Genomic DNA, 14,552 nt, shown 5'->3' with positions numbered 1-14,552 from the left:
CACACACACACACACACACACACACACACACACACACACACACACACAAACACACACACACACACACACACACACACACACAGAAACACACACACGTACACACAGTACGTTAAGTAAATCTGGGCCTTTGGGTAACTTTATTGTCCAAACTTTAGTTTCCTTATGGAAAAATCATCACCTTCTGGAGGTGGGTACAATGCATACACTTACAAAGCAAAAACTTTATTAAGTTTAATGAATAAATATATATGTAATATTTAAACGATTTAATATAAAACCTTTAATGCTCTCGACTTAAATACTTAGTATGGGGGCTGAGGACTTTGTTAGTTGACGCATCAGCTGAAACCCTTGAAAGGTGCCTTTCAATCTGGAGAGGTCAACCGCAGACTGTTGGAAGAGAAAGGGAAAGATCGTTTATGTCTGCAAAGATGAACCACGCCTCAGCATAAGCGCAGCCCACTCTCTGCTCTCCCTGAAATTTCCATTTCCAAACCCACACCAGAGAGCAACATCAAACGACCTCACACCTTCTAGTCACATACTGGTCAACAGACAGAATTTAGCATAAAATATTAATCAGATTTTGCTTTTTAATCACTGAGAAACCTGTTGTGTCTAAGTCAGACAGTGCTGTATGGTTCAATTCTACATTAAACATTTTTTAGTGAGTGTATGTGTGTCACGGTGGCCTCCAATGCCATGCCAACAGCTGTTGCATCATTTATATCATGCAGCCTTCATGACATAATTCTGCAATCGTTTATTATTGCAACTGCATGCCGATAGGGGTCGCATGTGAGACAGTTTAGAGTCATCAAGCAGTCAGAAGCTAATTTAACCCAACAGGAAAAACACAATGTAATGGGCAGTCACTGGCAGGTAATGCTTACCCAACAGCTGGTGGAGCTGGATTGTCTGTGCACCATGTCAAGTTACTTTCCATAACGCAACACAGATCAATTTGAAATTGTTATGTAAATGTCCCTGGGTGGAGGTTTGAATGTTGGGTTTCCTATGAAATTCCTCTTGTGATAAAGTTACGTTCAGATGCTGTCTGACTGTGTGAGGCAAACGCATGAGAAAACATTTTGTTGTCTTGTCTGCTTTGACCTGTGCTTCATTTGTGTGCGAAATAATAGCAAACTATTGTGCAGGTCTTTTCTCACCTAATAAAAGATTAGTCTGTGTGAGTGCAACTTTACATGTGTCATCTTGTTGCACTTCCTCTCATTTGACTGTGTGGTTTTGCATGTCGTCCTTATGTCATTTGACTGTTTAGCTTGTGACATGCAGTGCAATCGAGCAACATTCTACACTACGTGCAGCACACACTGCTGCGCTTTTTTGAATACCTGTCTTTTAAAGTAGTTGATAACATTAGAAAAAACTAAGACTACCAAGAGAATTCGGAGGACTGAATTTAACAAGGCAAGTTATTTTTGGTGGCCTACAAAGTAGTGATGGGATTTCCAGCTCTTTTTAGAGAACCAGCTCTTTCGGCTCGGCTCACTAAAAAGAGCCGGCTCTTTCGGCTCCGAACCGGCTCTTCAGGTTGTTATGTTGCTTTAATTAATTAATTATTAACAACAATAGAAAATTAAGCACAAAAGGAATTACTAATGTAAAAAAAGTGGTTTTATTTATACATGTTTATATATAAACATGTATAAACACGCATGCACAAAGTCCAAAGCAAGTACAAACTCCAAAACACATTTCTAGCGTTAACTGAACTTCCTTAACAGAGCTACCTAGATCACTTAAATTACATAATTGAAAGCATATGTGTATTGTTTGTGTATTTATACACAAGCACTCATATATATTAAAATAATTTAAAAGAAAAGTTAATTTACCTGTTACTACCACACACCAAATCCGGTTGTTGGTACTTGCTGGCTTGTATAGCCACTAGGTAACAAAAGCTCAACACTGCCCCTAGCATCCTGGAGCACTTCTGTCATCTTTTGTACGTGCTTTGGAATTTTTACGTGTTTTGGAGTTTTTATGTGTTTTGGAGTTTGTACGTGTTTTGTCTACATACGTTTGCCACCGTAAATATACTTTTATTTATTCACTCCACATAAAATGTAATAAATAAATCATATAATACTAAAACCAACTATTCACATTTCAACTTTTAACTATTTAAATTTTCAGTGAAACAACACAAAACACTGCAAACCACAACACAATTAAATATAAATTAAAATATGAAAACAAAAAGAAGATGCATATTCTCTGTCATATGGGCCTGCATGAATAAACTTTCTGAATCCTTTAACATCCACAACTGAAAATAGTTGTGGATGATTACTATACCTTTCTAATGTGACGTCATTGTCCCTGGCTCTCTTTCTCTCTCTCTTTCCCTCCCGCTCTGTTCCTGTGCTACTGCGAGTGTAACTCTACCGACCCTCCCCCCTCATCCCAGCGTAAAGCACAAGGCTCGCGTGCGGAGTGAAGCGGAAAAAAGTGCGAGGGAGAGGGTGAGAGAAAGGGAAAAAAAGATCCGCTCTAAGAGCCATTTCGTTGGCGACCGACACATCACTACTACAAAAGGCTCTTGGCGAGATGGTGGGTATGGCTACATCAAAAATGAAAGCGCAGCTATGCACATTTGAAACCATTTTAAGACACTCACTTGCCAAACACTGCCCACTGGTGGTGAAAGTTTTATTTACTTCTTGCCTAGGGTAATTACAAAATACACCTTTAAATGTTAAGTCAGTAAGAAAATCATAACAATACAGCCATATAGCATGCATCAGGACATGCAAAACTGCACAGACAAATGAGAGAAAGGATGAAAGAGGCCAAGTTGCACTGACGGACAATTAATCTGTCTGGTAACCAATCAACACACACAATCTGATCAATAACAAGTTAAAACAAATGCTTTATGTGCACATGTGAACATATTTTGGCGCAAATGGAAATCAAAACTTTGTGTTTTTCCCCTTCCACCCAAAAAATAAAAATAAATAATGAGAAATATTTTTTCAGATGAAAAGACTACAAATAGACAGATATGCATGTGTAAAATCAATTGTCACAGGCATCAAGAATATGTGCTTCCACCGAATAGTTCTCCATCTCTTCACGTTAATCTAACGAACTGCTCTGCAACTCCTAAAAACTCATATACAGAAAAATTAAGCCAAACCAAAGATCAGAGTGAGACTTCCTATTTGTTTGTTCCTCTTTGGTTGAAGTTCCTGATGCCCTCTCCGGTCCGCCCCCATCTTTAAAACGTCCACAGCGCCAAACTTTGGGCTCCCCAACGGGAAAATGACGAGCAGCGAAGAGGATCCGCAGTGGAGGAAAGTGCATTCCGTTACAGGAGTGATACCTCGGTCCAGGCATGGACACCGTGCAGTCGCAATCCGGGAGCTCATCGTCGTTTTCGGTGGTGGAAACGAAGGGATAGCGGAGGATCTCCATGTTTACAACACTGGTGAGCTACCGTTAGCATTCACGCTAACTAGCAGGTTAGCGGCTAATGTTTTTAGCATGCTCGAGAGGGAAACGACCCCTTAAGCTAACGAGCCCTCCACCACGGGCTTTTGTATACTGTATATGTGTTACATATATCTTTATAAAACAACCGCAAAATTATAAAATTGCGTGTACGATATTATTTGGTTGGGTTCTTTTTCATGTTTGTAAACTATCCACTTACTTGACCAGGAGAGTTTTATAGTTCCGAAATGTAGTGAACTGTAAAGTGAATTTGAGCAAGAGCCAAAAAAAAGTAAGAACGTCACATCCTTTGTTTAAATATATGAAGTTCTTTTGTTACTTAAGGTGCAGTTTGGGTTATGTATGTAAAAATATATTTAACGTGAATGCGTGAATTGTCTCCAGGCCAGCTTTGGCCAGTGCATTAAACATTATTAAGACTTGTATAATACATTGGCTAACAGCTACCCTTTTTCCCAGTCTCAAAGCAGTGGTTTCTACCTGCGGTTAGGGGTGACATCCCTCCTGGCTGTGCAGCCCATGGCTTTGTTTGTGAAGGTACTCGAATACTGGTCTTTGGTGGAATGGTTGAGTTTGGAAAATACACCAACAGCCTCTATGAACTCCAGGTAACACTGTCTCTTTTTTCCACTGGAGCTTCTTCTAACTCTGCTGCTGTTATGGGGAAGATGTTAAAAGATATTTTTTGTTTCTCAGGCGAGTCGCTGGCTGTGGAAGAAGCTGAAACCAAGGGCACCCAGAAATGGCTCACTGCCGTGCCCTCGGATCGGACACAGCTTCACTCTTGTGGGTAATAAATGCTACCTGTTTGGAGGGCTGGCCAATGATAGTGAGGATCCCAATGGCAACGTGCCAAGGTACTGTGCAGACACATCTTTACTCTCAAGAATGGTGTAAAAACCTGTAAGTGCTCTGTGGTTTATTGGGTTTTTCCCATTTTAGGTATTTGGGAGACTTGTATGAATTGGAGCTCCAGTCAGTTTCAGGGGCCAGAGGCTGGAACATTCCAGACACAAAGGGCCGTGGTCCCTCTGCACGGGAGTCCCATACATCAGTTGCCTACACTGGCCTTGGTTCCCCGAAGCTCTACATCTTTGGAGGGATGCAAGGAAGTCGGCTAGATGACCTCTGGCAGCTTGATCTTGGTAGGAGTGATCTTGGTTTTATATATCATAGTGACTAGCTGCAGAAAGAAAGCTTTATTTTGATGTTCACTTGGATTAAAATTTAAATTGCACTAGTGATACTTATGCTTGTGATTGTTGCCAATTGTCATTCTCTCATCCTGCCCAATAAATTGCAAGCCAAAAAAGAACAATAGTATAACAACAACAAAAAGAAACAACCTAAATGCAAGTGTGGAGTCGATGGAAGACCAGAGTCGTGGAGGATTTGGGACAGAAGGATAGCAGCAAGAGTGTAACAGGATTAGAAATGAGTATATCATAGGGACAGCTCAGGTTAAATGGTTTGGAGGCAACGCTAGGCAGCAGTGAGATAGTTTGCATATTTACAGAGGAGGGATCGTGGCTGTATCGTACAAAGAATCATGAAGATTGCAGCTGCCAGGCAGGAGGAAAAGAGGAAGACCACAGAATGCGATTCATGGATGTAGTGGAGAAGGACATGCACAGGGTTGGTGTGATAGAGGAGGATTCTAGGTATAGTGTGAGATGGAGGCAATCCCTAAACAGACCAGCCAGAAAAAGAAGGACAAAAAAAGGGTTTAAGCATGAATTTTTAATAAAACTGCCTTAATGATTAATGTGAGAGTAAGTTTGGTTGATATTAACTCTACACAGGATTTGCAGTGTGTGTGTGTATATCTATCTATCTATCTATCTATCTATCTATCTATCTATCTATCTATCTATCTATCTATCTATCTAAAATTCATGTGTTTGTATATTTGTGCAACATGGCAGTAAGTATAAAATGAAAACTGTAATGGTGAAAATACCTTTGGTTGTGCCAGAAGTTGGTGAAGTTACATATGATCAAAATTGTCAGTGTTCAGTCTTCCTCCAAAGTTGCCAACCCTGAGAAAATAAACCAGCGTTATGAATTTAAACCTTTGTTTGCATTGCTCCTCAGTTAGGTGTCAGCTGTGTCATTCCCTGCAGGCTTCATTTTGTTATTTTGACCTTTTAAGCTAATTTGGCAATCATTCATCACAGAAAGGTAACGTTATATAACTTTGCTCAGCCATGTCTCTAACACATGTGAGTCCACTGAGATTCCTCATAATTAGAAAACGGTCATCCCCAATTAGATGTGAGATTTTCTTTTTTAATGTGCATAAGCATATTAAGTTCAAGGGTTGATGAATTAACTGAAATAACATAAGAAATTATTTCTGGAAAAACTCAAATTGCTAAATAGAAAATCATCAGAATGCAAGAAGTGACATGTTTAACACCCTGATTTTTCTCTTTGATGTTTTAAGCCCTGTTTGCATGTCTCCATTTCTAATTGGTAATGAGGAACAGGAGTTTGGAATATTTAAACACACCTATATCTTTTCTTTGTCGTCGTTAGACACAATGGTTTGGTCAATACCGGAAACAAAAGGTTCCACACCATTTCCCAGAAGTCTTCATTCGGCCAGTGTCATCGGAAACAAGTAAGCTTCTTATGTATTAACACCAGAGAGTTTTTTGTGTTCCTCTCTGGCAACAAAAAGCTACTTTATATTAGGGCTGCCACAATTAGTCGACTAATCACGCTTACGTCGACGATTTATTTAATAGTAGACGCGTCCTTTAAAGCTTTGTAAGATCCCGAAAGACACAGGAATAAGCATTAGGGTTTAAGAGTGTAATAACGGGCTGAAACAGAAGGTGGCAGCACTGCATGTACAAGGATGCCAGCTGCCGTTAAACCCCAAAGAAGAAGCAGCGGTGTCCAGCATCGTTGCTGTGTCCAAATTCAGGGACAGCATCCTTCGGAAGCCGCATTTGTAGGCCTATTACGTTACAGCGACACGACGAAGGCTATCCAAATTCGAAGACTCCGACAGATGTGTCCTTCAGTTTTATATTACTCTTATTACTCTTTCTGGGTCACAAAATAAACTTTTAACATATTTTCAGGCGAGAATGTAGCTGTATAAACTTCAAATATCTGCTCAGTTTATCAAGACATCACATATTTGCAAAAGTGCTCTGACGTTTTCGAGAGACGTCTGTTACCCACTAGCTCGACAGCTAGCCGGGGTTCAGGGCTCACTAGAGCCGGCGAGAGCAGCGGTCTTTCGCTACTCGGGTTAAACACGATATATAAGTCACTTAGATAGTTTAAAAATGTTATTGTTTGGCTTTTTTCTGTGTTTTATTTGTTCCTTAGTAAATCAGTTTGGCTGAGATTAAAGTTATAGTTTTCACAAACTGAATAATCAGTTTTCTATTTATTTAGAAAACTGAATAAACAGAAGTGTGAGATGGTCGAGAATTTACTCCAATGTCCTGTTGTATTTTAGATAGCAAGGAGCAGATGGCTGAGTTTATTAAACTCCACTGAGACCATCTGCAAATTTCATTAAAAATTTAATAAACTATCATCTTGTCTTTATTTTTAGTTAGCACATATTCAAGCTGTAAACTAATGATAGTTATATAAGAGCAGATGCATGCTGTTAAAATAAGCTGTACGCTTTACCTCCAATAGATGCATGATGTGATTAGTCGACTGATCACAAAAATAATCAAAATAATCGTTTGTGGCAGCCCTACTTTATACTCTGCCATGTGGCTAAATCTGATAATGCAGCTTAACTTTATAAATGATTATCTACGTTGATAAAACATCATATTTCAGTTCGTCCTGAGCATAATGCTGCCAAACGTATTCACCCATCCAAGTCATTGAGTTCAGGTGTTTCAGGCTCTTCCATGGCCACAGGTGGATCAAATAAAGCTCCTAGGCATTCAGACTGCTTCTACAAACATTTGTGAAAGAATTAGTTGCTCTCAGGAGCTCGGTGAATTCCAGTGTGGTACCGTGATAGGATGGCAGCTGTGCAACAAGTCTAGTCATGAAATTTCTTCACTAATAAATATTCCACAGTCAGCTGTTAGTGGTATTATAACAATGTGAAAGCCACTGGGGATGACAGCAACTCCAACATACATGAAGTGGTAGGCGATGTAAAATTACAAAGCAGGGTCATCTGCTGTTGATGCACATAATGTGCAGAGGTCACCAACTTTTGGCAGATTCAGTTGCTCCAGACCTCCAAACTTAGTTTGGCCTTGAGCTAATTGGTCAAGAACAGTGCATAGAGAGCTGTAATGGGTTTTCATGGATGAGCAGCTGCATCCAAGTCTTACATCACCCAATGTTTGTGTGTTATTGTTTTATAGTTCTTGTGTATATATGAAACCAGAATGTCCTTCGACATAGTCTGGTGTGTTCTGTCTGCAGGATGTATGTTTTTGGCGGCTGGATTCCTGCTCCAGAGTCAGAGACGCACATTGCTTTAGGAACTGAATGGATCTGCACTAATTCCCTGAGCGTTCTCAACTTAGGTGAGTTCTTCTCATTATAACCCCTTAAAATAACTTATGAGTGGTTTTGTAAATGAGATCTGTAGCCTGTGAGCCTTTTTTGTTTGTTTGTTTAATCTCATCCATGGAATTCCTACAATCCTTCATGGAGGCCAGCAAGCTCACTGTTACCTGGTTTTCCTATCACAGACACTATGACTTGGCAGAACCTTGGCCCAGAGCAGCACGATGATGATATAGAGTACCAGCTGCAGAGCCAGGGACCACAGACCGATGATCCATATGCCTGCAGGCCAAGAGCCAGGGCTGGCCACTGCGCCGCTAGTGTTGGCTCCAGGCTTTACGTTTGGAGCGGTCGTGATGGATACCGCAAGAGCTGGAACTACCAAGTGTGCTGCAAGGACCTGTGGTACCTGGAAACAGGTGAGAAACGGGGGAGCGAGTTAGGGCAATGGGGTCGGTGCTGGGGGGGCAAAAAGCACAAATCTGTTTAAAAATCCTTTGGTCTCAGATCGACCAGCGACCCCAGAGGCAGTGCTGCTCATCAAATCTACTGTCAGCATGCTCCATGTGGCATGGCGCCCCCTGGCTGCGGCAGACTGCTATATCCTCCAGATCCAACCTGCAAGTTCCCCCAGGACTACAGTGAGTGGTCCCAAACCAGCGGATCCAACAGGAATAGATGGTCAGAATGGAAAGGAAAAACAATCTGCTGGTAAGGAAAGCACAGCCTTCAGTGACTTCATCAGTTTATATTAAAATCTTTATTGGATTTAGATGGAAACGTTTCTGTGTAGAGCTAATGGTCACTGCAAACAGAATACAGAATACAGCAAAAAGGGAACAATTTCAATGCTTTCAGACTCATAAAATACACTATTGACACTATCAGTCTTTCTTTACTTTCTTTGTAAAATGGTTTGATCCCATCATTGTCAAAATGAAGAAACCGCAAACCGAGAAGAGAAAGGAGCAGCACAGGTAAGAGTCTTTCTTATATCAATAATAAAGGCTGGGCAATATGGGGGAAGAACAGTGATCAATGTCAATCAAATCACTTCTTGTGGGCGTTGTGTTGTCAGTGGGAGAAACATTTCATCGTCCAAGTGACTTAAGTCTTTGAAGAAGTCACTTTTTTCCCCTTTGTTTTCTCTCTTGTTATTGTTCCTGATTTAATCGTGTACAAAGCTTCAGTCGCCCAAATATCATGTGTGCTATTGCCGGCTGCCAGTCCTACACGGTGCTTCAGTTTAAAATTATGTGGCTATAGCTCAGATCCAGCCACATCATTAGTTCAGTTCAGTACTAATCTTATTAGCTTTTTGGGTTATCTGTCAAAATGTGAATGGAATGAGCTCTACTGGCTTTATCTTAACACTGAGGAAAAGTTACTTCACAATAACTGTATTTATCATTTTATCACCCAGAACTATCTATAAATAAGATTTAATACACAAACACTAACATACAGCCACACTAACACGCCAGCAGTCCAGACGTAGTGCTTAAATTTTCTCCCTGATGTTTTTTTTTCTTTCTCAGGGTGCTTTGCTGCAGCAGGATGCTTCAGCAAAATCTTCAAATGGCTCAGCAGACAGTCAAGCACAGGGTGGGAGGATCGATGGGAGAGACTTGAAAGAGGACTCTAACCTAAAACTCTGCAGTAAGTCTCTTATCAGGTGGTTCTTGCTTAAATGCTGTTTTATACAGTTCATTTCAGTTTTGTTTATACGACCTCAAATCACCACAACAGTCACCAAGCCACTTTTATATTGTAAGATAAAGACTACAGTAATACAGAAATAACCCCCAACAATCAGATGTCCTCCTATAAGCAAGCGATTTACAACAGTGGGAAGGAAAAACTCCCTTTTAATAGGAAGAAGCCTCCAGCTGACGCAAGGTCAGGGAGGGGAAGCTATCTGCTGTTACCAATGTGTGTTTAAGAATTTAAGCTCCTGCACAGTAATAGTCAGATATGTTTGCAGAAACATGGCTGCACAAATAAACTCTTACTCCAGTTTATGACTTCTAATCTTAGACTCAACTTGAAAAAAATACAAAAGCAATGCATTCTTTGACGTGGCTAGAGTAGCTTTGTACGAGTCACAGTTCAAATTATCCTTATTTATCATATACTCTGCCTTGGTGCAGGCACAGCACTGTTTATGACAGAATGTAAATGCTTCAAAATTTGCAGGCCACATCAGATTGTGTTACTGAACCGGATGTGACCTATAATGTAATTTAATTTTTCTCCAAAGCAGGATTTTGTTATTATGACATTTTTAGATTGTTTTTGTTTCTGTGTGTTCTGTTTGTAGCTGCTGGGCAGGAGACTGCAGCAGCAGATCTCAGCAGCTCAGCTCAGCTCCAGTCAGGTAATGGTGGCTCTTACGATCTAACATCAGTGATATTTGACTGGTGAGGATTTTAAAACGTGTTGATTGTTTTACCTTTTTACAGGCAAAAAGCCGGTTTCTGCAGACAAGACAGCAGATTTTTATACCCACACAGATCAGGTCGGATTTTCTTCTGATAGTGAATTTTTAACTCTGCCTCTCAGCTTGGTTCATACTAACACCACAAACCATCACCTACAGGTTCGGCAGAATCCAGACAACGCTGTGTGGTTTGATGTCGGCGTGTTCAAAGCACTATTCTCTGAGGTCAGCCACTACTACCTACCTGCTGATGGTGACCAGGTGACATCTGCCATCAACAGTCGGGCAACGAACACTAAAGAGGTAAAAACCAGAAGTGAATGGTGTTTATGAAGAAACCACCTATGGATTACATCTTACCCTCACATGCTCGCTCTCTCCTTCAGAAGAAGCTGCCAGGGCCTCAGGACTACCAGGGCAGAGAGAAGCAGGAGCTGGCTACCGGTCAGACATACAGGTTCAGAGTTGCAGGCATCAACTACTTTGGCCAGGGAGATTTCAGCCCAGTGAGCGAGTTCAAAACCTGCCAGCCTGGCTTCCCTGGAGCACCCTCTGCTGTTAAGATTACCAAGGTGACACACAGTATCAAGAAATATTGATGCAAAGATCAGGAAAACTGGAAAATGTATTTGATGTGCTTTTCGGTATCGTTTGCATGTAGGCCACTGATTCAGTCCACATCACTTGGGAGGCTCCTTCATCTCCATCGGGCCGGATCCTGGAGTATTCCATGTACATGGCAGTGAGGAAGAGCCGCTCATCCACTTCGGATCGGCCGGGTCAGATGGCGTTCATCCGGATATACCGTGGCACCAAGACCTCCTGCTCGGTCAGTTCCAGCCACCTGGACAACGCGCACATCGACAGCTCTGCCTCCAACCGACCAGCAGTCGTCTTCCGGATCGCTGCAAAGAATGAGCAAGGCTACGGCCCAGCCACGCAGATCCGCTGGATTCAAGGTGGAGCAGCTTCCGATATTATTTATTTAAACTTCCTCTCACATTAAAATGATGGATGTATCAACCTCCTCTTTCTGTGTTTTATAGATCCCAGTACACTGCGAACATCACTATCCAAAGCTGACAGCAGTGCTGAGGCTGACAACGACGCTGCTGACAGGTGATCAGAGTTTTTAACTTTTCTGCTTTGTTTATTTTTCAAAGTGGACACTTGTAATTGGTTCTTTATTTTCTTTCTTCTTGCAGCTCCAGCTGAAAATGTTTTAGGGAAAGGACTTTTCACTCAAGATGCTGGCAAATCTATTTCCCAATAGTTTTGTTAATTTATTTTTAATCTATTTAATTTTTACTTTGTAAATAGATTTACATTTTCACAGGCTGTTTGGCCACTGTTCTGTTTTAGTTAAAGTGTTTTGTTAAGTAATTATTATAGTATTATAAGATGTAGAAAACACTGCAAGTATTGTTTGAAATGCATTCTGGAAGACGTGAAGACGCCTCAGTGTTTACTGAACAAGCCACTGACGGGCTATGAGAAGGAAACACGAGTGGTCCTTTTACAGGCCCCACCGGTCCCACGGGGTTATGAAATATCAGCAATGTTACTCATGTTTTTGTGTCTTACTCAGCCACATGTTACTGCAAACTTGTTTCCGTTATACGTATATATATAATTTCAGTTTGATTTTTCTTTGTCTTTACATTTATCTCACTGTAATGTATGTGTAATACATCACAGTGCTTTTATTAGCATGTTCAAAAGCCATGTACTCTTAACCTATTTCTGACATAATTTAATTTCAATATACTCATAGCCACAGAAAACAGTCATGTACTGGGTGAAAGGTATTACAGCTTTGCCATCTTCTCCATCGTGTTACCGTCTTTACCAGGTGCAGTAAAGATGCCACACTTTTTACCCGTTTCATTTTCCTCTTATAAAAGACTCTCACTCATCCATATATAGTTTCATCAGTTAGCCACTGGAATTTACACTGAGTAAATTGTTGTTTTTATAATTCGGATTATATCAATCTGCACCTGTTTTCTTGAAGATTTATAAATATAAATGTCATGATAGTATCAGCAAACATCAGCCTGTAATTGTGCTATTGAGGACACTCGCAGCTTTGCATGGACCTCAATAATGTACAGACCACAGGCAGTTATTACAGAGGCTGGGTGAAATACTGTTGCAATATAATGGAAAACAAAAAAAGGGGTGAATTTACATTTTTCACTTTTAAAGCAGTGACCAGAGAGTGCACAAAGTTTCTAATGACAATCATTAGTGGCACTGTATAGGATTTAAAAGAAAGGTGCTCAAGATACGACTACCTGCTGGATGCTGGTGTAACACCTGTGTGTGGTCCGGTGGAGATGTGCTTCAGCATCTTTGGTCGGTTTGTTGCTCTGGATCAGCAGCAGCTTCTTCTGGTATCTAATTGCAGATGTGTGCAAGCTGCTCAGGTCTCAGAGGTGATGAAGTCTAATGTGTGTATAACTAATCAATGTGACCTGCAATAATAATAATAAAAAAAACATCCATCCATCCATTCATCAGTTTTCTTCCACTTATCTGGGGCCGGGTCTCTCGGGTAGCAGCCCAAGCAAAGAAGCCCAGACTTCCCTCTCCCCAGCCACCACCTCCAGCTTGTTTGGGGGAACACCAAGGCGTTCCCAGGCCAGCCGAGAGATATAATCTCTCCAGGGTGTCCTGGATCTGCCCTGGGGTCTCCTCCCTGTGGGACATGCCCAGAAAACCTTGCCCAGGAGGCGCCCATCCTTGTCAGATGCCCGAACCACCTCAACTGACTCCTTTCGATGAGGAGGAGCAGCGGCTCTACTCTGAGCCCCTCCCGAATAGCTGAACTTCTCACCCTATCTCTAAGGGCGAGGCCAGCCACCCTTTTCCGCCGCTTGTATTCGCAATCTCGTTCTTTCTGTCACTACCCACAGCTCGTGACCATAGGTGAGGGTACGGGCGTAGAAAGAAATATGTTGTTCTCAAATATATATTTAGCATTTCAGTTAAAATATGAAGAGTCGCTGCAACATATTTTGTTGAATGTGGTAAATGTGTGTGAAACAGCTGTGGTAATGTATGGGTTAGTATGAACTATAATGTGGAAATACCAGACTATATATGAAGGTTTGATACAGTAGCAAATATAATTATTACTGTAACAGATATAGCACATGCTTACAGGATGAACACTTTTTAGTAAAAATCTCAGTAATTTTCCGCCCTACAACCTGTTTATTTGCTCATTAAAAATGATCTAATCAATAATAAGACAGCAGGCATGTAGACGTGAACGAGATGACCTGCCGCAGTTTAAACTGAGCATCAGAATGGGAGAAAATGGATGATTTATTTGACTCCGGGCAGGTCATGGTTGTTGGTGCTAGATGAGCTGGTGCAGCTTCCTTTTCCCTGAAAAGTAAACTTCATTCAGATTGACTGTCCCTCAAAAACAAAATTACACCAAAAAAGTCAATATTAAACACTGAGATCACAGGCTGATCCGGCTCGTTTCATGTGGCTCGGGAGAGGTTCTTAATTTATTTCATGTCTAGGGAATGTGAAGGCCAGTCATCAGCGTCCGTGCCTTCCTCATTTATGAGTTGCCTTCACACTCTGACCACATGAATGACCTTCACAAGGAACCAGAAGTAAGCCTCATAGTAAGGTCTGAAGGGTTCAATAACAGGAGTCAGTACTGTTGGTCTGTGTGGTGCTCCTTGGATAACCATTGCCAAACTATCACTAACTTACTGCCAAACCAGCAATACTGGAAGATGTTATCCAGGTAGCACAACATCTCTCTTGTTCTTTCCACATTTTTTCCACATCTGTCACGTACTCAGTGTAAACCTGCTCTTATCTGAAAAAGAATGAGGTGCCAATGGTGGACCTACCATTTCTGGTGTTCCCCATAGAACAGCACCATGTAGACTGATTGGTGTTCAATGAACACAGGTCCTTTCAGGCCCTCATGTCATGCTCATGGAGACTTCTTGACCATATGTTTAGAAAAATGCACATGAGCACCCTGATAGAGGTTATCTTGTGGGGCTCTTGCAGTGCTCCTCCCGTTCTTCCTAAATCAGTGGAGCAGATGCCAGTCCTACTGATAGATTGACCGCCCAGCCCA

The 14,552-nt window shown here is 41.3% G+C and overlaps 1 protein-coding gene across 2 annotated transcripts; it reads left to right on the top strand.

The window, feature by feature from the left end:
• Positions 1-3,210: 3,210 nt before the first annotated feature.
• On the top strand, positions 3,211-12,944 carry hcfc2 (host cell factor C2). 2 transcript variants are annotated; one of them, XM_085252437.1, is made up of 17 exons: positions 3,211-3,460; positions 3,946-4,094; positions 4,183-4,343; positions 4,429-4,631; positions 6,025-6,109; positions 7,909-8,012; positions 8,181-8,414; positions 8,503-8,706; positions 8,938-8,972; positions 9,534-9,654; positions 10,316-10,372; positions 10,458-10,513; positions 10,595-10,738; positions 10,825-11,007; positions 11,097-11,394; positions 11,482-11,554; positions 11,641-12,944. In XM_085252437.1, exons 1-17 carry the CDS (start codon positions 3,295-3,297, stop codon positions 11,648-11,650), a joined length of 2,283 nt encoding a protein of 760 aa, XP_085108563.1. In that variant the 5' UTR covers positions 3,211-3,294; the 3' UTR covers positions 11,651-12,944. The 2 variants fall into 2 exon arrangements, with proteins under 2 accessions (XP_085108563.1, XP_085108562.1); XM_085252436.1 differs by having other exon boundaries at positions 3,212-3,460; positions 10,822-11,007.
• Positions 12,945-14,552: the final 1,608 nt, after the last annotated feature.

The sequence above is a fragment of the Mchenga conophoros genome, linkage group LG17 (assembly GCF_057382185.1).
Source record: "Mchenga conophoros isolate Kocher_MC1m ecotype Shallow Benthic linkage group LG17, M_conophoros_male_GT1.1, whole genome shotgun sequence".
Taxonomy (NCBI): Eukaryota; Metazoa; Chordata; class Actinopteri; order Cichliformes; family Cichlidae; genus Mchenga; species Mchenga conophoros.
The sequence above is the reverse complement of the archived record's forward strand: the minus strand, read 5'-3'. Positions and strand labels throughout refer to the sequence as shown.